We start from the raw sequence: 24703 nt of genomic DNA, 5'->3' as shown, positions 1-24703 counted from the left end.
TTTTGAAGGCCTTTGCAAACAGTTTGGATCCAGATGAGACGCCACAGAACGTGGCGTCTCATCTGGATCCAAACTTTTTGCTATTCTGATAGTATTTTTTGAAAAAAAATCGAAGAAAATGCTTATTTTAGAAATTCAGCAGACGACATTTTTGCAGACGAAAAATTTCCCAGCATGCAAAGGGTTAAAAGCGATTTTCACTTTGCTTCTGAGCAGGAAAAGATAAAAAGGGTTTCCATTGATTGAAAAATATTATGTACTTGTATAAGGTTGAGCCCAAGAGCAAAACATGCAAGCTTCTTGCTCCATTTGAATGATTGATGATTTGTATGACAGATTTGTATGACAGATTTGTATGACAGATTTGCAGCTTTAAGTTGAAATATTTTAACGATTGTGTAAGATTCAATAATGTATTGTTTAACAATAGGTAGGAATGGCTGTTTTTCTTGCCAGGTTCGGAGAATCTTCAGTGTGATGACTCGGGCCAGTGTCAATGCAAGCCCGGTGTCACTGGCAAGATGTGTGACCGATGCCAGGAAAACTATTATGACTTTAGCATATATGGATGCAGGTACATAGTTTTTTTTAGCTAAATAAAGTCTTATATACATTACGTAAGGGTCAAATTTTCATTTATAATTTAAGTAATTTTCTGTATAAAAGAAATACATAAAGCCAAATGAATTGTACTATAAGTATGATCATGTGAAAAATATCTTCTTGGTTTAAACAGTGTTAAAATTATTTGAAGTTGTTAGATAATTTACCAAAGGAACACTTAAGTTTTTCCTTTTAGGTTTCTTTGTTTTCAATCATTTGAATTTGCAGTTTTATTAAAATTTAGCTTGACAGGACTGTACAAATTCGGTAAACTCAGCAAAGATATGTCCTTTACCTAAGTGTTGCTTCCATCACACCCTTGAAAATAACTGTATGATGCCACGATGGAAGGAACCAGTATTGTTGACATACTGTCTCATTTCTGTTGTTTTCAGACCGTGTGGTTGTGTAGCAGATGGTAGTCGTGACAACAAGCCTCAGTGCAACTCTCAGACAGGGGCGTGTGTGTGCAAGGACTTCGTAGAGGGACAGAACTGTGACAGGTCAGTATAATAATTCCTTTATAGCGTATAGCTTATTTCTCTCTCTCTTTCTCTCCCTATATAAGACAAATTGAAATTGCACCAATATATATGAGATTAAAGAGTCTGATTATATCCCTAATTAATTTTGACCCCTTCGTATATCAAGTTATTAAAAAATACGAAGCGAAATGTCTTATAGTCAATATACTTTATTGTCTTAAATTAAATTCTTAAAATGTGATATAGATAATAGTAACCTATAATGCAATTATTTTTAATGAAGTCTATCTAATGTAGTTATTACTATTATAGATTATTACAGAAAGAGCCATCTTTGTTAGTTGAATAAAATGTCTACCTGTTATGAGTATTGTTTTAACCTCAATTTATTTTATATAAACTCTGCTAAAATAAATATTTATATTATCATGTAAGGTATTTCAACACAGGGTAAGCAAGCTTGATTGTCATTTTGTCCCTGAGTAAATATTACTTTTTATGCTCCCCCCAAAAAAATTTGGGGGGGGGGGGGGAGCATGTAGTCGTTGCTTCGTCTGTCCGTCCGTCCGTTTGTGCACAATTTTTGTCCCGCTATTTATCAGCAACTAATGACCGGAATTCAATGAAACTTTATGGGAAGCTTCACTACCAAGAGGAGATGTGCATATTATCAGCGGATTCTGGTCGGATTATTTTTCACAGAGTTTTGGCCCTTTGAAATTTTCCATTAACTGTACATATAGTGCAATTCTTGTCTGGGCTACTTCTCAGCAACTGATGACCGGAATTCATTGAAACTTTATGGGAAGCTTCACTAACAAGAGGAGATGTGCATATTATCTGTCGGTTCTCGTCGGATGATTTTTCACAGATTTATGGCCCTTTGAAATTTTCCATTGTACATATAGTGCAATTCTTTTCCGAGCTATTTCTCAGCAACTTTTAACGGGAATTCAATGAAACTTTATGGGAAGCTTCACTACCAACAGGAGATGTGCATATTATCAGCCGGTTATGGTTGGATGATTTTTAGCTCATCTATTTTTTGAAAAAAAATTATGAGCTATTGTCATCACCTTGGCGTCGGCGTTGGCGTCGGCGTCCGGTTAAGTTTTGCGTTTAGGTCCACTTTTCTCAGAAAGTATCAAAGCTATTGCATTCAAACTTGGTACACTTACTTACTATCATAAGGGGACTGGGCAGGCAAAGTTAGATAACTCTGGCGTGCATTTTGACAGAATTATGTGCCCTTTTTATACTTAGAAAATTGAAAATTTTGGTTAAGTTTTGCGTTTAGGTCCACTTTTCTCAGAAAGTATCAATGCTATTGCATTCAAACTTGGTACACTTACTTACTATCATGAGGGGACTGGGCAGGCAAAGTTAGATAACTCTGGCGTGCATTTTGACAGAATTATGTGCCCTTTTTATACTTAGAAAATTGAAAATTTTGGTTAAGTTTTGTGTTTAGGTCCATTTTATTCCTTAAGTATCAAAGCTTTTGCTTTCATACTTGCAACACTTACTAACTATCATAAGGGGACTGTGCAGGCAAAGTAATGTAACTCTGACTGGCATTTTGACAGAATTATGTGCCCTTTTTATACTTAGAAAATTGAAAATTTGGAGTTTTGTGTTTAGGTCCACTTTATTCCTACAGTATCAAAGCTATTGCTTTCATACTTGCAACACTTATTAACTATCATAAGGGGACTGTGCAAGCAAAGTTATGTAACTCTAACTGGCATTTGGACGGAATTATGGGCCCTTTATACTTAGAAAATTGAAAATTTGGTTAAGTTATGTGTTTTGGTCCACTTTACCCCTAAAGTATCATAGATATTGCTTTCATACTTGGAACACTCGCAAACTATCATAAGGGTACAGTAAAAGGACAAGTTGCATAACTCTGGTTGTCATTTTTACGGAATTATGGCCCTTTTTTGACTTAGTAACTTTGAATATAAGGTTAAATTTTGTGTTTCGATCCACTTTAATTCTTAAGTATCAAGGCTATTGCTTTCAAACTTCAAATACTTTCATGCTATCATGAGGTTAATGTACCTGGCAAGTTGAATTTTACCTTGACCTTTGAATGACCTTGACTCTCAAGGTCAAATTATTAAATTTTGCTAAAATTGCCATAACTTCTTTATTTATGATTAGATTTGATTGATATTTTGACAAAACTACTCTTACTTGACATACCACAATAGACTCAACCCAAACCATCCCCCATGCCCCCCCCACCTCCCCTTTCCCCCCCCCCCCCCTCCCCCCCCTATTTTTTTTTTTTTTTTTTTTTTTTTAAGATTAAAAATGACCACCACACCCTCACACTATACCCCCCCCCCACCCCACCCCACCCCCCCCCCCCATTTTTTTTTAAATGATTAAAAAACACAGATATTTATTTTTATTATTTTATGTTTGAAATACCGTCCAACCATCGCACCCAAGAATCCCCCCCACCCCGCCCTCCCCCCACCGGAATCCCCCCCTATTTATTTTTTTTTAAGATAATCTCACAAATTACCACCACACCCTCACACTATACCCACCCCACCCCCTCAATTTTTGTATTTTTTTTTTGAAACGGTTAAAAAACACAAATATTTATTGTTATTATTTTATGTTTGAAATACCGTCCAACCATCGCACCCAAGAATCCCCACCCACTCCCCCCCCCCCACCCCCCCCCCCACCCCCCCACCCCCGTTTTTTTTTGTTTTTTTTTGCGTTTTTTTCTGCATTTTTGGAAGATAATGTAATAAATTCCACACCCCCACACTATACAACCCTCTTCACTCCACCCCTCCCTCCTTTGTGATTGAAAATGAGAGTCCCTTCACCTTTAAAAAGAAAATAGATGAGCGGTCTGCACCCGCAAGGCGGTGCTCTTGTTCACAGAGTTATGGCCCTTTCAAATTTTCTATAAACTGTACATATAGTGCAATTCTTGTCCGGGCTATTTCTCCCCAACTACTGACTGGAATTCAATGAAGCTTTATGGGAAGCTTAACTACCTTGAGGAGATGCGCATGTTATTTGTGGGTTCTGGTTAGATGATTTATTTAGAGAGTTATGGCCCTTTGAAATTTTTAAGTTGCTAAACCATCCATCGTATTATTTTGTCCAAAGTTATGCCCCTCAAGACGTTTCCTTTTATCTGAATAAACAGTGCAATATTGTGACAAAAAAGCCTTTCGGGAGCATCACCTGTCTCCGACAATTTCTTGTTTGTATTTATAAAATGTTTGTAGGCTACAATGCACTATGTTGATATCCGTTCTATATTCAGGTGCAAGCCAGGTTACTTTGGTCTGGATGGTGCCAACCCGTACGGCTGCGTGTCATGTTTCTGCTACGGGCACTCTTCCATCTGCACGGTTGCCACTGGATACTCACCGCGGTCCATCATCACTGACTTTGAAACAGGTACACAGGAGCTGTTTGATATGAATTTGGATGATTCCCGTGTTTTTAATTAGATACCTGTAATCATGATCCATAAGATGAACAGCAGTATTGATTTTCAGAAGCAATAAGGGGGGACTCTTTATTTTCATTTTAACTACGATTTCGGAGATTTTTATTTAAGTGTTCAAAATGCGAACTTTCCAGCAAGGAATTTTGTTATCAGAAATAATGAAATGAGTGCCTTAATATGAGCCTTGTTCTGGGACCAATGATCTTAATGGTCAGTGCACAAAGTGTTGTCCCAGATTAGCTTGTTTAGTCTGCACAGTCTAATCAGGGGCGACATTATTTGCCTGAACTGGATTTTTGTGTAGAATTTAGATCTACTTCATTTGTTCAGGCTGCTTTGTACAGGCTAATCTGGGATAACACTTTAAGCACATACACAAGCATAAAGCCCTTTTTTTTAAATCCAAAACGAGACAGATTTCTATGCTCATCTTTAAATTTGCTTTATTTTCCAGGCAAGCAGGGCTGGACAGGCCTAGACAGGGGCAACAACCCCATTGAGACGCAGTACAACGGCATCCTTCAGAACCTGGGTATCTCAGCTCCCAATAACAACCCCATGGTGTACTTCTCTGCACCAGGTTGGTGTCACTTCAATGTCAAGTGTTTAATGTTAATAGTAAAAATATGTGTCCTTGTCTATCCCATAATATTGTCATGTATTTTGTGAAAGAATCTGGCACAAATTGTCATCATATAAGTACAACTTTATTGCATTCACCAACTACAGTTAAACCATTAAATTTCGTGTGGTACGAATTTTCGTGGATTTCGTTGTTCCGCTGAACCACAAATTCAAGTACCAACGATTATTTTTACATTTTTAATCCGAAATCGGTCCTTTCCGAATGTCATTGCCGATATTCTCTATTGTTTTCGGTTATCAGAGATATTTGATTGAGATATGCTAGGTAATACAATATGTTGTTTTCTTGATAAGTGTTTGGGTAATAATACTTTTTAAATCAAGCATGGAATTTAAACTGTACATCAACGATTGTTCTCTTATACGTGACGTCGTCAAATTAACAGTTTGCAGATTTATCACATATGTCAATTAGTGCCAATTAAAGTTAAAAGAGACATAACTGTTTTCACACCTGTATTTTGGGACCTTTTTACTCAATTGTCACTACTAGAGGACCGATTGAGCAGAGAATTGCAAATATTGTCAAAACAACATTGATGGCAATTAGCGAGCGGGGACCCACAAGATCGCCGCTTATTCGCTCTTATCGACAATTATTGGCAACACTTTCATGCTTCAGTGCACATTAATCACAAGCCTTGCTGTCAACACACATTATCAGATTATTCTTCGTTATTACTCTGGTTGTCTAAGAAAAGTTTAATTATTATGACTGTCAATCTTCCCCGAAAATTTGAAATCCAAGAAATTACGTGTCAACAAATTAGTTGTTTTTTATTTAACCACGAAATTTCATACCGACGAATTTCTATACGTTTATAGTATTTTGCTTACTTAAAGTGATATTATGGGCATCTAACAGTTTATAGGTGTCTATCGCAACCGTTGTTTATTTGTTGTGTTTTCACTTCATATACACTTATATTTGTTAATGCAACATAAACTTAACAAGACAATATCCCGGAAAAAGAAAAATAATGCATTGGAATATCAACCGTACTTTCGTTTTGACAACTGACGACAAATGATTCGATTTACGATGTGCATCTAAATGTAATTTTAGTGCAGATTCGTTCATACAACACAAAGACACTATTTTGTTTTAAGGATTATTTCGGCTTAAAGGACTCACCAGTCATGTAAAATATCGAATGTAATATTATTTTTTATTAAACAACTGGTTGCAAGATGAGTTTAGATAATTGGTCAGTAACCACATTTTAACTTAATCGTTTGACCTGTTAATTCTTTTCAGCTCAATTCAACAGTGAAAAATGCCCATAATATCTCTTTAAGGTCACTCAAATTTGGCGCCTGAAGTTTGTGTATTGTGTTAGTTAATTGTGTCAGGACATATTTACGCACATGCATTAATCCCAGTTTTTATTTCAGCGCGCTACTTGGGTGATCAGCGTTTTAGCTACAACCAGTTCCTCTCATTCAAACTGCGTATTGGGGAGGAGCAGGCAGCCCCTTCCATCATTGACGTGATAATAGAGGGTTCCGGCCAGCAGATCTCCATACCATTCTACTACCAGAAGAACCCCACCCCTGGTCTGCAGGTCAGTGCTTAGGTTCCCCATTTTCCAAAAATTACAGTGTCTTACAGGCTGTTTCCCAATGGCAAAAAATAAAAAATAAATCCTAAAAATATGACCAAAATTCTCTTTAAAAGATGGCAAGTATTTTTAATGAACCCAATAACTGGTTTATCGACTTTATTATGCGGCCATATTATTCCATAGCATTTCATAAAATAAGTTAAAAAATGCAGTTAAACATGCACTTAAAATCAATTCTAATACTGATATTTATAATTGTGTTAATATTGTTTCATTTTTCCCAATTTAATGGTAAATCCCTCTATTATCTCCAATCCAAAAGACAGGCTGTAAAATGTAAAGCAAACAAAATCACTGCAGGTGGAGACCTTCAGGTTCCAGTTGAACGAGCTTCCCGAATATCAGTGGCATCCCAGACTCACTGCTGAGACCTTCATCTCCATACTGGCTAACATCACAGCTATTAAAATACGTGGAACATACAATAACGAAGGTACTTTCATTTTGTCATTTACATATGCTGCAAAAATATTTGCTAAAAATGTACATGTACGTGAAAATGTATGTTAATTTTGCTGTTTCTTGCAAGATATTATTATCCCCCGTCAAAGGCAGATGGATTTTGTTTTGGCGTTGTCCGTCCGTCTTTTGGTCCGTCCGTCCGTAGCCATATCTTGGAAGTGCTTTGGCGGATTTTATTGAAACTTTGTATGAGTATATATATGGATAAGAGAATGATGCACGCCAAAGGGCATTGTACACCATATGTTAATAACGGAGTTATGGCCCTTTGTACCTTGAAAAAATGCTTTTTTTGTGTGTCCAGAGCCATATCTTGGAAGTGCTTTGGCGGATTTCATTGAAACTTGGTATGGGTATGTATATCAATTAGAGGATGATGCATGCATAACGGCATTGTACACCATCTGTTAATAATGGAGTTATGGCCCTTTGTATCTTGAAAAAATGCTGTTTTTATTTTCAAATATAACACTTTTGTGTCCAGAAGCATATTTGCGGGGGATATCAATTCAACGAATTTGCTTGTTTTAAGTGCCCCGCCATGAAGTTGAAGAGGGTTATGGTTTCCGGGATACCCTTTGTCAGTCTCTCTGTTACTCTTTTGTGTCTGCTTGATATTTCCTATATCCCTTAAGGGTCGAGGGTTTCATGAAACTTGTCTTAATTGTTTTGCACATTGACAAATGTACAGAGGCAACGTCAGTTATAACAGTTCAAGGTGAAGATAAAAAGTTTGAACTTTCATTTCATATCTGTTATACTTTTTGACGGGTTTTCATGAAACAAATGGTTAGGATATTGATGCGATATGTAAAAGGCATGTCAGTCATTCTGGCTTAAGGTCAATGTCACACTTTAAAGTTAAAAGGTTTCATTCTCCAAATTGTTATCTACTCCTATGCATTGAAAGGATTTGCATGACATTCAGCTCACATGTATATGGTATTGAGATGATATGCAAAGGTCTTGAGTCAGTCATACAAAAGGTCAAAGTCTCACTTTTTGGTCAAAAGTGGTAGCATCCATTGTTGTGCCCACTTCATATTACCTATTCACTTTGAATGTGTGTTTTTTGTAAATATGTACTTAAAACCTTTAATGCAAACACAAGGTGAATGTGACACTTGTAGATTGAATGTTTGAGCGTGTACAACAGTCTTCAATGAAGCCTCACAATGAGCTCATGATGAGCTTTTGTGATCGCCTTTTGTGCGCCGTACGTCGTCAACGTATGCCTTGTAAACACTTTCGAGGCCTTTATTGTCCGATCATCAAAATTTGACCTAATGGCTATTGTAAAACCTTGTTATCACTCTTGTACATGTGAACTCCATTCTCTCATCCTCAGGTGTTGGATTCATCGATGACATTCAGCTGGACACTGCCCGGCGCGGTTTCAATGGAGAAGCAGAAGCAAAGTGGGTGGAGAGTTGCACATGTCCAGAGGGATACATCGGTCAGTTCTGTGAGTCCTGTGCCCCGGGATACAAGCGTGATCCTGCTTTTGGCGGCCCCTTTGCCAGCTGCGTGCCGTGTGAATGCAATGGTCACAGTGAACAGTGTGACCCCAGATCGGGTAAATTATTTTTAGTGATTTACTTGTGTTCAGGTTTTGTTTGTTGGAGTTTCACTGTATTAAATTCTAATGGGTAAAATTTTTCTAGCTTTACAGTTTTTTTATACCTCCACAAAGGGTATATAGGAGTGAGCTTGTTCTTTTGGTCTGTCAGTAGGTCCGTTTTAAGTGTCCACTCTCTATTTCAAGTAGTTTTCATCCGATCTTCACCAAACTTGGTCAGAAGTTGTATCTACATGATGTCTAGGCCAAGTTTGAACATGGGCCTTGTCGGGTCAAAAACTAGGTCACAGGGTCACTTACTGCGTTTTAAACATTCAGCATGTTGTCCGCTCTCTATTTAAAGTATTTTACATTCGATCTTCACCAAACTTGGTCAGAAGTTGTATCTAGATGATCTTAAGGCCAAGTTGGAACATGGGCCTTGCCGGGTCAAAAACTAGGTCACAGGGTCACTTAGTGCGTTTTTTAACATTCAGCATGTAGTCCTCTCTTTTTTTTAAAGTAGTTTTCATCCTGTCTTCACCAAACTTGGTCAGAAGTTTTATCTAGATGATCGGAAGGCCAAGTTCGAACATGGGTCATGCCAGATAAAAAACTAGGTCACAGGTTCACTTAGTACGTTTTACACATTAAGCATGGTGTCCGCTCTCTATTTCAAGTAGTTTAAATCCGATCTTTGCCACACTTGGTCAGAAGTTGTATCTAGATGATGTGTAGGTCAAGTTCGAACATGGGACATGCTGGATCAAAAACAAGGTCACGGGGTCACTTAGTGTGTTTTAAACCTCACCATGTTGTCTGCTCTATTATTCAAGTAGTTTTTATCCAATCTTCACCAAAATTGGTCAGAAGTTGTATCTAGATGATGTCTAGGTCAAGTTTGAATATGGGTCATGCCGGGTCAAAAACTAGGTCACGGAATATCGTAGTGCATGATCTTAGATCTTCACCAAACTTGGTCAGAAGTTTTATGGAGATGATCTTAAGGCCAAGTTAGAACATGGGCCTTTCTGGGTCAAAACTAGGTCAAGGGGTCACTTTGTGCGTTTTAAAAATTGAGCATGGTGTCTGCTGTTTTTTGTGAGACGACATGCAAAATATTATGTGTCAATGCGGCATGTGGGAGTATTTTTCACGTCTGTTACAAAGCTCTAGTATTTTTACAATTTCATCTGTGGTTCCTTGCAGGTCGCTGTATCTGCAACCACAACACAGAGGGGGACCAGTGCCAGCTCTGTGCCGAGGGTTACTATGGTGACGCCAGGAAAGGGATGCCAGACGACTGCAAGCCCTGTCCGTGCCCAGGACAGGGCCCATGTGTACAGCTGTCTGGTGGGGAGGTTGTGTGTACAGACTGCCAGGAGGGATATGGAGGTGAGAGTTTGCCCTTGCCTTGCAGATTTAAAGATATGGATCACTGCTTATGAATTTTGTTCAAAGGTGCACAATTTGTAAATTACAATAAGGGAAATAAATATTCATGCATGAAATGTATTTCATTTCTTTTCATAGTATTAATTATCAGTATAATACTGTTAAGAAAGAAATATGAAAGATATTTTTGTCCCCTACCAATTTCAACGGAGGGGACTTATGATTTGCTCTCTGTGTGTCCGTCAGTCTGTGAGTCTTCCACACTTCTGGATCCTGCGATAACTTTAAAAGTTCTTCATATTTTTTCATGAAACTTGAAACATGGATAGATCGCAATATGGACATTATGCACGCCATTTCATTTTGTTCCCACGACATTAATTCTGGATGCTATGGCAACAAATCTATAAAAAAAATATGACAATGATGGAGCTCGTAGGGGACATATATTGCTTGGCAATAGTCTTGTTATTTAAAATTTTAGGCTATAAAATTACATGCTACTAATACTGTAACAGAACTTTTGTATTAACTAATTAATCGCTACGTTACAGGCAATCTATGTGACATTTGTCTGGACGGATATTTCGGGGACCCGAAGGGCTGGTTTGGAACAGAGCGACCTTGCATGGAGTGTGACTGCAACACCAACATCGACCCCAACGCCATCGGTAACTGTAACAGGTACAGGCTCAAACATGTGGCGCTTATTTCTACATTTGATGTCTCAGGCTCCCTTTGGTTGTTTTGTTTAGCTGTTAATAGTATTTGAGTTGAGTAATTTTTGAGTAATTTCTCGGCAATCGTTTAACCCACTCATGCCCACTTCCTGGTTAGCTGGTTAACCAACTCACACTTTTCCTGGAATAGCTGATTTACCTGTTTGATGTACCATACTTATGCCAGTCACTGATGACTGCCCTATGTTCATCAGAGGTAAGAGAAGAATGTTCATAGAAATAAACCACAATTATTGAGGCCCAGCCCATCACAGTTGTCACGCATTTTTAATATCTAAAAGCATTTTCACAGTTTCTGTGCAGATTCAACACTTTGGAATATTTTAATTAATCTGTAAGAATGTGATGTTTTTCTCAATGTATGTTTGGATCTTTAGTGTTCACATATTATCCTACATATTTCTATTGTTCTTCCTCAGGACCACTGGAGAATGCAGGAAGTGTATCTACAACACCGCAGGCTTCTCCTGTGACAAGTGCCTGCCCAACTACTTTGGAGACCCTCTCGCAGACGAGAAAGGAAATTGTAAAGGTAAGCTGTAAGTGAATAACCAACACAATGACGAAGGGGCAGCAGTGAACATGGATTACATCAGCTGCATAGTTTACGAATAGTATATGGTATTAGTGATAGCATATGATCATGTTACAGTTAGTTCTGTTTATTCATTATGCACTGGCAATATTTTCTATCAATTGAAGACGACATTTTGTGTGAACTAACTAAGGTGCCTCATTATGTTCCATGTCTAATATCTAAAAGAGGCATCATGTTTAGCAACAGTTTTGAACAACTGGTACATACATGCTGTACTTACTGTTGACATTCTGTGTTGCAAACAACACTTTTTAATGTGGCCTGTTATATAGTGCAAGGCCATCTGTGTAATGTGAACACATTTCTAGTTTACTTATATAATTTCCTCGGAATAGTTTATTTTATCATTAGCATATTGAACATCTGTTCTACCCATGTCAGCGTGTAACTGCTACCCCCCTGGCACGGAGAGTGTGGGCGTGTTGTCCTGCAACCCACAGACAGGAGACTGTCCCTGCCTGCCCAATGTGAAGGGACGCCAGTGTAACCAATGTGAGGTCGGATACTGGAACCTGGAGAGCGGCCAAGGTACGTGTACAGTTGTATTTGAGACTTGCTATGATAAAAATGAGATTAATTCATGTACGTGAAGTGTCGTCCCTGATAAACCTGTCTGCACAGGCTTATCAGGGACAAAATTTTCCGCTTTTATTGTATATATGTCTTTTAAAGGAAGTCTCTTCTTAGTTTAAAATACAGCGTTGGCAAAAAGTCTCTTCCAGATTAGCCTGTTCCAATTACACAGGCTAATCTGGGACAACAATTAATGCACAACAATTAACGCACAACAATTAACACACAACAATTAAGCCCAGTTTTACCACAACAAGGCTTATTTATTTCCTTACGAACCTGTTGGTTATTGGGAAGTATCATCAATTTTAAAAGATAATTCAATGTGCTGTAAAAGATTTTACTGATTCACTTTTACTTCTGTCTTTTTAATCCCACAATGATACTATAAATGGCTGAACAATTCACCTAACACTCTTCAAATATCATAATTTAATTCTTAGACAACATGAATAAACAATATGTGGTTACATTTGTGATTCTGTTGTTTAGACATGATTCTGTTATTAATTTTGGCTATCTGACTTTGACAATTTTATAATTTGTTTTATTTTTTGTTAAAAAACAACAGTGGAGGATCACATTATGAAGAAGAACAATACAAACTGTTTTTATCAGCCCATAAGAAATCAATTAAATAGAAAGGTATATCTATATTATTTGTACTCACCAATCAATAACTAATCTGATATCTCTGCCAGGTTGTGAGGCGTGTATGTGTGATCCTATCGGTTCCCTAAATACCACCTGTCACCTGGGTACCGGTCAGTGCCAGTGTAAACCAGGGGTCACTGGAAGAAAGTGTGACCAGTGTGACCGCTTCTTCTTTGGATTTTCAACTGTAGGCTGTACAGGTGAGCTCAAATAATGTTTCAATGTTTTCACTGATTTCCAATATTGTAGCTCTACTTTTCATCGATTAATCCAAGGAATACTTTGTAAGACTATGAAAAGGAGAAAACATAAATATAGTGTTCATGTATAGCTCACCTTAGCACAACCTGGTCCAAATGAGGCCATTTTTTTTTACCCAATATTAATTAAATATTTGAACATTTGTTTTGATTTCTCTTCAGAGTGAGGTATGATTGAAAAAAATGGCTCCATAATCCTGGGCAGTTTTCCTTTTCTGGTCTTAGGAAAATAATTTGAAGATGCTACAAATCACATTTGTTGCTACAAATCACATTTGTTACCCGCTCATTATTAAACTGTTTAAGATTTTTTTTTTATGAGTTGTTATGATATCTGTACTGATTTAAAAATGATTATGGTTTATAAAAAAAATCATAGCACTTTATTGACACCTTGTGAACACTACCTGCTTGAAACAGTTCAGTTTCTTTGAGTCCCAGGTGAGATTCTTGGGGCATTTGGCCCCCTTGTTTACTTGAGAATCACGTAATTTGACCTGGTCGTTAATGATAGCCTGTGAAATTGCAATTTAATAGTTCCTTAACAACATTACTATTAATTTTTTTGAAGATTTTAAACAATTAATTTCATGATGACATATGTAAATGAATATTATTCAGCATGCACTTGTGATCCTTTTGTATGTATAATTTCAATGCCAGTTTCTCTAGTATATTTTATGTCAAGTAAGGGCACTTTCAAAATTGTATTGTGAACTAGAATTTATTCTTTTCCTGTTTTGCTCTTGAAAAACTAGGCTTTATGCATGTGCATAAAATATCATCCCAAATAAGCTTGTGCATTCTGCTTTAATGGACTTTTTATGGAATGAGTGATGTATTGGACGTCATCATTGATGACGTTCATTCGAACGAATGATAAAGGGGGCTAAGTTTCATTAAGTTGGTGCATATAGTCGCGATTTGAGCGCCTGGTCGGTAACTTTTGCTGAAATTTGACATGTATATGGAGAAGAATGCGATCTACCTGTTGGCGTAGGCGTTATACCTGGGAAAAATCTAGTTTTCGAGTATTTTGCGTTTAAATATTTTTATGGGAAAGGGCACGCGCGCGTGACGTCATGAAAAGCGCTTAGGCTAGCTTCCATCTTGCTACGAAACGAAGAAACTGACGTTACGCGTTATTAATTCAGTTAGGCGTTTAATCGATAAACAAAGGCGTAATAATTGTGTTTGAATATCAATCGGTAGTACACATGCATATCTTTTGTGCACATTGTGGTTTTTTAATGAACATGACATAAATCTATGTGTTATTCAACGTATTGAGTGCGACGAGTTAAAGAAAGGTTTACACGGCTAGGCTTTCCGAGATAAATGTAAGTACACACTGGTATTAGAATGGTATTCTATTTATCCGATAATATCTTGAATATAAATGATATTCAGACAATTACATTATTAGGGTTTAATAATTTATTATTTAATCAATAAATAAACGCAAGCAGCAAATCAATTAATTTCGTTTGTAGTGGAAACCGAAAGTAAACAAACCAACCGTCAAAATGGCTGACGACATAGCAACGTAGGAATTAACGCTCAGAAATTATTTACAAAATAAGATCATCAGAAATGATGTAAAGTGAACGCTAATTCGCTGTTTTGTAGATAAGTATACGATCTATTGAAAAACCATAACATTTGACATAAAAACACCCGCGGATATGGAAAACTTCAGCGTAACGAAATAGCAGACATCACACGGCGTTCATTGTATTGTGAACTAGAATTTATTCTTTTCCTGTTTTGCTCTTGAAAAACTAGGCTTTATGCATGTGCATAAAATATCATCCCAAATAAGCTTGTGCATTCTGCTTTAATGGACTTTTTAATTTTAAGGCTGTCTGTTCTAAAGGAAAATACAATCCAGGCTGGAAGTAATGTCCCTGATTAGCCTTTGCTGACTGCTCAATGGGAATGTGATTTTTATCTATTCGTTGCCTGTTTCAGCATGTAACTGTGATCCCGAGGGCTCCCTGGACATGCAGTGTGATGAGAATGGCTACTGCTCCTGTGTGGAAGGAGTGGAGGGCCGACACTGTGACCGGTGTATGGAGAACAAGTATAACATCACTGCAGGCTGTATAGGTGAGTATGGAGAACAAGTACAACATCACTCCAGGCTTTATAGGTGAGTATGTAGAACATGTATGACATCACTGCAGGCTGTATAGGTGAGTATGTAGAACAAGTATAACATCACTCCAGACTGTATAGGTGAGTATGGAGAACAAGTATAACATCACTGCAGGCTGTATAGGTGAGTATGGAGAATAAGTATAACATCACTCCAGGCTGTATAGGTGAGTATGGAGAACAAGTATAACATCACTGCAGGCTGTATAGGTGAGTATGGAGAACAAGTACAACATCACTCCAGGCTGTATAGGTGAGTATGGTGTATGGAGAACAAGTATAACATCTCTCCAGGCTGTATAGGTGAGTAAGGTGTATTGAGAACATGTATAACATCACTGTAGGCTGTATAAGTGAGTATGGTGTATTAAGAACAAGTATAACATCACTCCAGGCTGTATAGGTGAGTATGGAGAACAAGTATAACATCACTGCAGGCTGTATAGGTGAGTATGGAGAACAAGTATAACATCACTGCAGGCTGTATAGGTGAGTATGGAGAACAAGTATGACATTACTGCAGGCTGTATAGGTTAATAAAGGGTGGGATTTTGTGATGACAATTGCTGGAGGGAAGACACTCTGTATGTAGAACAAGTAAGTATCACTGCAGGGTGCATTAGCTGTAAAACACAGGCCAACAGATTGCTTAAAAAAACAATTCACAATTCACAGAAACAAGTATTAAAAAATAAGGTGCACTAAAAAAGGCTTGGTGTTTAGCCTGTTATAGGGCTTTTGTACTATTTTCTTTATGTAAACACTGTTGATTTTAAATGTCCAATTTTCTGCTGAATTTTTTTGAAGTATCTGATTTAATATCAATTAATGCAATCAGTGCAAGGTTAGATACAAAAATCAATCTTAGATATTTCTGTAAACATTTGACCTAACTGCCTTTGGACAAGAAGATATTATGTAATTTCCGTTATTGTTGTATATAGTGACTCTTTGCCATTGAAAGATATTGATTTTTTCTAGGTTCATTACCTGGCATTCAAAAGATATACTTCCAGTTCACATTGTGATGCACACTACCTCAACCAGTGTGTAACTTGTACAATCACAATTCCAGATTGTCCCCCCTGCTACAGTCTTGTGCAAGAACGTGTCAACGTTCATCGTGGCAAACTCCGAGAGCTCAGCAACCTCATTGTCAACATCGGCAACGACCCGACAGCCTTTAACGACACCAAGTTCTTGGAGCAGCTAAAGGTCGTGAACGACTCTGTCAATGTCCTATTGAAGGATGCACAGGGTGCAGGAAGTAAGTTTACCATCAGCCTTGGTGTGGGAAAACTTGGCTTAATGCATTTGCCTTAAGTGTCATCCCAGTTTATTCTGTGCAAATTGCACAGGCTTATCTTGGACAACACTTTACACACATGCTTTAAACCCAGTTTTCGGAAAATGTTGCTCACCATTATCAGGCCCTTAGAATGCATTAGGCTTAATTTACAAAGCTTTAAAAGGCCTGGGTTGTATCTTAAATGTCATGAACAATATAAAATTATGAATAAACATGTGCTAATTTGTTAAGTGGTAACTAAAAACATGCCTTTGTCCTGCATTTTCAAAATTGTGTTTATGATATATTTTCTGTGTCTGAAGGAGTGCGTTGTGGTTTGGACTCAACATGACTTCTATTTATCCATGTTTGCTGGCTAGCTCAGTTTATAGAGTGCTGGATGACATATCTGAAGACTTTGGATTAAATTTTTTAACCTGAGCCTTTGGTTGGGATTGTTCATGCAATCATTTCCAAAACCAGTCTACCTCTAAATCAAGGCGGTCCTTGTCAGTTACCTTGTCTGTAATATTGGTTTACCAGATTACCCTGCAAAAAGGTGAGTAGATTAATAAAGCCCTGTTATATGATTGAAATAGAGTTGAAAATGGTAACGCATACCGCTGTATGTTTTGGTCAAAGTTGGCAGAATTCCCTATCTCAAAACGTACATATTCTACCCAAATGACTGTTTAAAATTCCCAGCAACAACAATTTCCCAATTTGAGTCCAAACAACGCAATTGTTCCAAATCCAAAGGGCCCCGGCTACATTCCAAAAATGGTGAAAAAAATATACCAAACACAAGAAAACAAATACAAGCAAACAATACATTGTTCCCTGTGCAGGTGACAATGGCACGATAGGTCAGCAGCTGGAGAAGCTAAAAGAGAACATCCTGGAGGTGTTGAACCGGTGTGGAGAGGTGACCCGGAACATCCTGACAGCAGGGCAGACGGCAGAGGAGAGCCTGGGAGACATCAGTAGTGCTGAGGAGGCTATTAGCAGGTGTGTACTGGAATGGGTGGGGGGTCGGATAGTGTGTGAGAAGAGTTGAAATGTGTAGGAGGAGTTGGCATAGTGTGGAGAGGAGACCGAAACAACCTGACAGACCAGTGTACTGCTGAGGAGAGCAGGGAGATACAATAGTGTTAAGGTGGTTAAAGGAATGTGGGAACAGGGGAGAATAATTATGTGAGAGAAGTTAAAAATGTGGAGTCGTTAAATTCCCCCTGTACTGAAGAGGATAGTTTGGAAGATACTAAGGTGAAATTTAGCCTGAACGCTTTTTATACCACATTTGCTTGATTAATCAACCAAACATATTTGATTTACTTGATTTGCTTGATTATTATCCCCCGCCATAGGCAGAGGGATATGTTTTGGCGTTTTCCGTCTTTCCGTCCATCCGGAGCGATATCTTGGAAGTGCTTTGGCGGATTTCATTGAAACTTGGTATGAGTATATATATGGACAAGAGGATGATGCACGCCAAATGCCATTGTACACCATCTGTTCATAACAAAGTTATGGCCCTTTGTATCTTGAAAAAATGCTTTTTTGAGTGTCAAATATAACACTTTTGTGTCCAGAAGCATATTTGTGGGGGATATCAATTCAACGAATTTGCTTGTTTAACCTGTATATATGTGTCTTGTTTTGAGAAAATTGGGCATAATGCATGTGCGTAAAGTGTTGTCCCAGATTAGCCTGTGCAGTCCGCACAGGCTAATCAGGGACGACACTTTCCGCTTTTATGGTATTTTTAGTTTCAAGGAAGTCCCTCCTTGCCGAAAATTAAGTTTAGGCGGAAAGTGTTGCGGACTGCACAGGCTAATCTGGGATGACACTTTACGCACATGCATTATGCCATGTTTTCTCAGAACACGACTCATAGCATCCTTTTGAGAAAATTTTGCCAAATGAATGTACTATAAGTATCATCGCAGATTAGTCTGCGCTGGCTTATCAGGGATGACATTTTACGCCTGAAGTGTATTTTCATTTAGAAGAGACTGCCTATAAACACAAAATAACATTAGAGCAGATAGTATTGTCCCTGATTAGCCTGTGAAGACTGCACATTTAATTTTGGACGACACTTTACGCACATGTATTAAGCCAAGTAATTGGAAGATGACATTCCAATGACCTTTGTGTTCTTCCACTATCAGGGCGGAGATGTCCCTGAAGGCTGCAGAAAACTACATTGACACCGAGGGTCAGGCTGCACTACAGAGAGCCAGGGAGGCACTGGAGAAGTTTGGTCAGCAGTCCAGGCAGATGACAGAAATAGCCACCGAGTCCAAACAGCTCTCCATGAGGTGAGATTAGCACATAGTATCCACTACAATTTGTACACTAGTACTGGTTAACCAGGTTACCCACAAAAAGGCATATGTAGGTTTGTTAAGTGCTGTTATATGATTGACAATTCTCTATGTTTGTCCTGCCCTGGCCAATAACTATGTATATGTTACAGCCAACAATAGAGCACTAAGATTAGTGAGATCCTCTTTATATTGCAGCCCTGACCAATAACTTACCCTAATTCTGTGAAAACGAGGCATAATGCATTTGGGTAAAGTGTCGTCCCATATAAGCCTTTGCCGTCTACAAAGGCTGATCAGGGACGACGTTTTCCACCTGTACTAGATTTTCTTTGGAAGAGACCTCTGTCAAACATAAAATCTCTAAAAATGGAAAGTGTCATCCCTGATGAGCCTTTGCAGCTTGCATTTAGCCCTGTTTTCCCAGAGTGAGGCTAATATCTATGTAGATCTTATAAAAGAGTCAGATTTCAAATTAAATCCAAATTAAGTGATCAGTACAACAGTAGGAAATGGACTCAAAGAGTGTTTGAAATAAGCCTAAGGCTTTTGATGCAATTGAGCTAAAATAAATAGGTTTAAAAAAACTACAATAGCTGGTATTTTCCTGAATTTTTATGTCCCCCACTATAGTAGTGGGGGACATATTGTTTTTGCCCTGTCTGTTGGTTGGTCTGTTGGTTGGTTGGTCTGTTTGCGCCAACTTTAACCCTTTGCAATAACTTTTGCTATATTGAATATAGCAACTTGATATTTGGCATGCATGTGTATCTCATGGAGCTGCACATTTTGAGTGGTGAAAGGTCAAGGTCATCCTTCAAGGTCAGAGGTCAAATATATGTGGCCCAAATCGCTTATTTTATCAATACTTTTGCAATATTGAAGATAGCAACTTGATATTTGGCATGCATGTGTATCTCATGGAGCCGCATTTTGAGTGGTGAAAGGTCAAGGTCATCCTTCAAGGTCAAATATATGGGTCAAAATTGCTCATGTAATGTCACTTCTGCAATATTGAAGCTATAGCAATTTTATATTTGAAATGCATGTGTATCTCATTGAGCTGCACATTTTGAATGGTGAAGGGTCAAGGTCAAGGTCATCCTTCAAGGTCAAACGTCATATAGGGGGACATCTTGTTTCACAAAAACATCTTGTTTTTTTATGCTGTTTTTTTCCCCATTGATCCTTTAACGGGACTGAATTGTGAGTGTCCATGTGCTCAAGCCCAGTTTTCTAAGAATGTGTCTGATATGTTCCAGCCAACTTGAGGAAGCCAGGCGTATAGAAATGCTGGGTAAGAAGGCCCTGGAGACATCCAATGAGGCCTTGCGTCTCGCCAGGGAGACCATGCAGATGCCTCAGGACATCAAGAGGGACATAGAGGACTTGAAAAAGAGGTACATACAGCCACTAGCAGTGTAAATGAACCATTTATTGTGACAAGGCAATTCATAAAAGACATATGATAACTGATAATATATACTGACAAAATATGTAACATAATTGACATTGAAACATTGTGCTGCTATTATTGTCCTGGTTTATTTTTCGCAAAAGCTATTTTTAAAGGTGAACATCAATTTGTCAATTTTCGAAACTACTGCACCTGCCATATCTGTCATGACTTTGGTCATTTGCAGACTGCACAGGCTTATCTGTGACGACAATTTACGCACAATTCCTATTTCAGAGCTGATTATGCCAGCAAGTTGTTTAGAGAGTGTCTTCTCTTATTAACCTGTGGGAACTTCACAGGCTTATCTGTGATGATATTTAACGCCTATGTTTCTAGCCAAGTCTTCCCAGAACCAGACTTATGTAAACCCACATTCCCACTTTCAGAGCTGAGGATGCCAGCAAGCTGTATGACCGTACCAAGTTCTTTGCCAACAAGGCCCTGAACATGTCCACGGAGGCGTACAATGAGGCCCTGGACCTGTACAGCCAGGCTGTGTCCCTGCAGGTGCCCTCTGTGAACACACAGCAGCTGGTACTGGAGGCTGACATCATCAAGAAGGAGGTCTCGTAATCTTTACACCATTGGATTTATAATTTGTGTCTTGTTCTGTGAAAATTGGGCAAAACGCATGTGCGTAAAGTATCGTCCCAGATTAGCCTGTGCAGTCTGCACAGGCTAATCAGGGACGACACTTTCCGCTTCAATGGTATTTTTCGTTTAAAGGAAGTCCCTTTTAACCGAAAATCTAGTTTAAGCGGAAAGTGTCGTCCCTGATTAGCCTGACGACACTTTACGCACATGCATTATGCCCAGTTTTCTCAGAATAAGACACATTTTTACACTTATAGATTAAATGCTTTAACATGCATCTTCAGTTAAAAATAGTTTTGAACCTTGCTCGGAGAAAATGTGGTTTAATGCATGTGCATAAAGTGTCCTCCCAGATTAGCCCATGTGGTCCGCACAGGCTAATCAGGGACAACTGTTTTTGCTTAAACTGGACATTCTCTGAGAAGAGACTTCTTTTAAACAAATAATGACATAAAAGCAGAATATGTCTTCCCATATAAGCCTATGTTGACTACCGAGACTAATCTGGGATGACACGTTACACATCATGTTAACCTCAAACATAATATTTCATATGTTTTCTTCCTTTGGCTGTCATGAGTACGTATTGTTTTGGTCTAAACATAAGTCAGTAGACCTTACAAATGTTTACGTCTGTCAGTTGACGTCACTCGGGTCCTGAGCAATCTTTGCCTACTTTGCTTTTTGTCAGTGGTGAATGGGCATACTTATTCCTGGTAATAAACTCGTGAATGTCAGATTTGTGCTCTTCCAAATTACTTAGCTTGCTATTATTTATTCATGTATGTTATGTAACTCCACATTGTTTATGGTTGGTCTGCAGGCTGCCCGTATCAAGAAAGCTGCTTCCGATCTAATGGCTGAGAACCAGAACCTGTTCGAAGAGGCTGCCACTCAACGAGAGGAGGTGCAGAAGCTTCTGGACAGTGGAATTACACACCAACAGGTAAGGAAACGTGTCGGGTTTAGCACTAAGGGAAAGTTAAAATACCCACCAACAAGTGAGGAAGCATCTCCCGTATTGCACTCCCAACAGTGGGATCGCCAAACAACAGGTGAGGAAGCATGTCATGGTATTGCTTTTAGGAACAGTGGAATTACCCAGAAACAGGTGAGGATGCATGTCACGGTATTGCTTCTTAGGACAGTGGAATTACTCACCAACATGTGAGGAACCATGTCGCTATATTGCACTCGCAGATAGTAGAATTACCCAATAACAGGCGAGGAAGCATGCAATGGTATTGCACTTATGGACAGTGGAATTGCCCATCAGCAGGTGAGGAGGCATTTTGTCACTATTGCACTTAGGGACAGTGGCATTGCCTAATAAAAGGTGTGTAAGCATGTCATGGTATTTTACTTAGGTACAGTGGAATTATCCACCATCAGTTGAGCACCATTGAAAAAGTTTTACTGCAAGACTGTTAGGGACAGTGGTTAAAGGGATAAATCCCCAACTTACTGCATAGATAAATGCTAGATTTGCAGTCAGAGGCTTATAAGGCAGAAAGTCAAAGCCCTTTAATATCAGGAAAATATTATTTTCTGCTAATGAACATTTTTATTGATGGGCATTTAAATATTTGTTTTTAGATTTCTAAACTTACACAAATATTGACACAATTTTACGGTACAGATTTGAAATAAAAACAGCATTCTTTCATCTTGTGGATTCATTTTGCTTTGTATGAATTTTCTGTACCATATCAGAAATATATTGGAAAACATTCTTCTCAATTGTCAAGATATGCCAAAGAAATTTTACTGTCATTTCAGCCAACAAACAATTGTCTTTTCTTTCATATCCTCAGCGTGCCGATCTGTTGCTTTCCGAGGTTGATGCTGCTCGGGCCAAGGCTCTGAAAGCTGTGGAAACAGGGGAGGAGACTCTACGCGAGGCCAACGAAACTCTCCAGACTCTGCTAGGTATATAAAATATAGTTATTGGGTATCCATAAAATGAAGTATCTTTTACAAGCTTCAGTTACTTCTATTCATAATTAAAATATATCTCTGGGTAGTTTTTTCAAGTTTAACCCATTTCATTCCGGATACGGCTTTATTATTATCATCCTGATATCAGTTTGTGAAAAATAAATATAAAAGCAAACAAATTCGTTTCTTGCTTTGTGCAGGTCAACCATGTAGGGAAATCATTTTTACAATAATAACTCTGTAACAATGTTAAATTGCTAGGAGACTTGGGTTATGTTTAGTCCAGGGAAGCTGTCTGCCTCCTGAAATGGGTTAAACATGACGTCCAGTTAAAGATTCAGTTAGCTTAAAGTTAAAAATAGTAATTTTTATGTCCCCCATATCATTTTTGCTCTGTATGTTGGTTGGTTTGTGTGTTTGTTTGCCCAAAATTTAACATTTGCCATAACTTTTGCAATATTGAAGATAGCAACTTCATATTTGGCATGCATGTGTATCTCATGGAGCTGCACATTTTGAGTGGTAAAATGTCAAGGTCAAGGTCATCCTTCAAGGTCAAAGGTCAAATATATGGGTCAAAATTGCTCATTTAATGTACACTTTTGCAATATTGAAGAGTGTAGCAACTTGATATTTGGCATGCATGTGTATCTCATGGAGCTGCACATTTTGAGTGGTGAAAGGTCAAGGTCATCCATCAAGGTCAAAGGTCAAATATATGGGGACATAGTGTTTCACAAACACATCGCTTGTTATATTTTTTATATCGAGTTCTATTTGTGAAAATTAAACGGTAAAAAAAGCACACAAATCATTGTAAATTTGTTTGTAAGCATGATCCTTGTTATATAAATATCTTTTCCCTAGGTTTCAACCAGGTTGTTCAGGACAGTCGAGGTAAGGCAGAGGATGCCCTTGAGAAGGTTCCAGAGATTGAGGCAAACATCAGGGAGGCCGAGGCTAGAACCCAGGAGGCCAGGGATGCGCTCAGTGGGGCAGGAAGTGACGCGGCAGAGGCCCTACGTATCGCCCAGGAGGCTGAGAAAATGGCTCAAGGGGCCTCTGATGTAAGTGTTGTGTACTAAGTTGTTGGTGAAGTTACCCGTATGTTATTTTTATGTTACTTGTTCCTATGGAATGTATTGCGCTCCCTTGTTCCTATGGAATGTATTGCGCTCTCTTTCTTGGTAATGGAGGTGGCTTAAGGCAGGAACATGTTTACCCTGCTCTTTCACTTCGAAGGGACAGAGGAAACTGGATTCCTACTGTGTTTTTAATTATTTATTATTTTGCATTAATCCACTTCAACAGATTCATTAAGTTCATCAAATACTATATTAAAAAAAAGAGAAAATTGGTAGAAAAAGTCAGAAATAATAAAATCCCTAGTTGGTATGGAACCCATGACTTAGGAGCCATACATATTAATGGCAGTCGCTTATAACTTTATTGAACTGCCTTATCATACTCAGTATAAACTCTGTCCATCTTATGAATGCACAGATACAGAATACCCACATAAAAAGGTTTGCAGATTGCAACTTTTTACAAATGTGTATTAACCCTTTCAGTGCGGGAACCGAATTTTGAAGGCCTTTGCAAACAGTTTGGATCCAGATGAGACGCCACAGAACGTGGCGTCTCATCAGGATCCAAACTGTTTGCTATTCTGATAGTATTCTTTGAAAAAAATCGAAGAAAATGCTAATTTTATAAATTCTGCAGACGACATTTTAGCAGACGACAAATTTCCCAGCATGCAAAGGGTTAAGCCCAGTTTTCCCAGATGGAGGCTTGTGACATTAATATAGCAAACAACAAAGGTCCAGAAACTATATCAGGAGAAGCA

The 24703-nt window shown here is 38.3% G+C and overlaps 1 protein-coding gene across 1 annotated transcript in view; it reads left to right on the top strand.

The window, feature by feature from the left end:
- LOC127837893 (laminin subunit gamma-1-like) overlaps positions 1 to 24703 on the top strand; it is a 64688-nt gene that overhangs the window by 31165 nt on the left and 8820 nt on the right. Inside the window, exons 6-26 of the mRNA XM_052365341.1 lie at positions 457 to 574; positions 999 to 1106; positions 4390 to 4526; positions 5033 to 5158; positions 6619 to 6788; positions 7149 to 7281; positions 8659 to 8886; positions 10078 to 10263; positions 10818 to 10947; positions 11423 to 11535; positions 11983 to 12129; positions 12876 to 13028; positions 15060 to 15197; positions 16321 to 16512; positions 17382 to 17541; positions 18708 to 18857; positions 20126 to 20263; positions 20709 to 20886; positions 21740 to 21862; positions 22731 to 22845; positions 23722 to 23921. Coding sequence (XP_052221301.1) covers positions 457 to 574; positions 999 to 1106; positions 4390 to 4526; positions 5033 to 5158; positions 6619 to 6788; positions 7149 to 7281; positions 8659 to 8886; positions 10078 to 10263; positions 10818 to 10947; positions 11423 to 11535; positions 11983 to 12129; positions 12876 to 13028; positions 15060 to 15197; positions 16321 to 16512; positions 17382 to 17541; positions 18708 to 18857; positions 20126 to 20263; positions 20709 to 20886; positions 21740 to 21862; positions 22731 to 22845; positions 23722 to 23921 — 3143 coding nt within the window. The remainder of the gene's footprint in view (positions 1 to 456; positions 575 to 998; positions 1107 to 4389; positions 4527 to 5032; positions 5159 to 6618; positions 6789 to 7148; positions 7282 to 8658; positions 8887 to 10077; positions 10264 to 10817; positions 10948 to 11422; positions 11536 to 11982; positions 12130 to 12875; positions 13029 to 15059; positions 15198 to 16320; positions 16513 to 17381; positions 17542 to 18707; positions 18858 to 20125; positions 20264 to 20708; positions 20887 to 21739; positions 21863 to 22730; positions 22846 to 23721; positions 23922 to 24703) is intronic.

The sequence above is a fragment of the Dreissena polymorpha genome, chromosome 7 (assembly GCF_020536995.1).
Source record: "Dreissena polymorpha isolate Duluth1 chromosome 7, UMN_Dpol_1.0, whole genome shotgun sequence".
Lineage (NCBI taxonomy): Eukaryota > Metazoa > Mollusca > Bivalvia > Myida > Dreissenidae > Dreissena > Dreissena polymorpha.
This window is presented reverse-complemented; position numbering and strand designations above follow the sequence as displayed.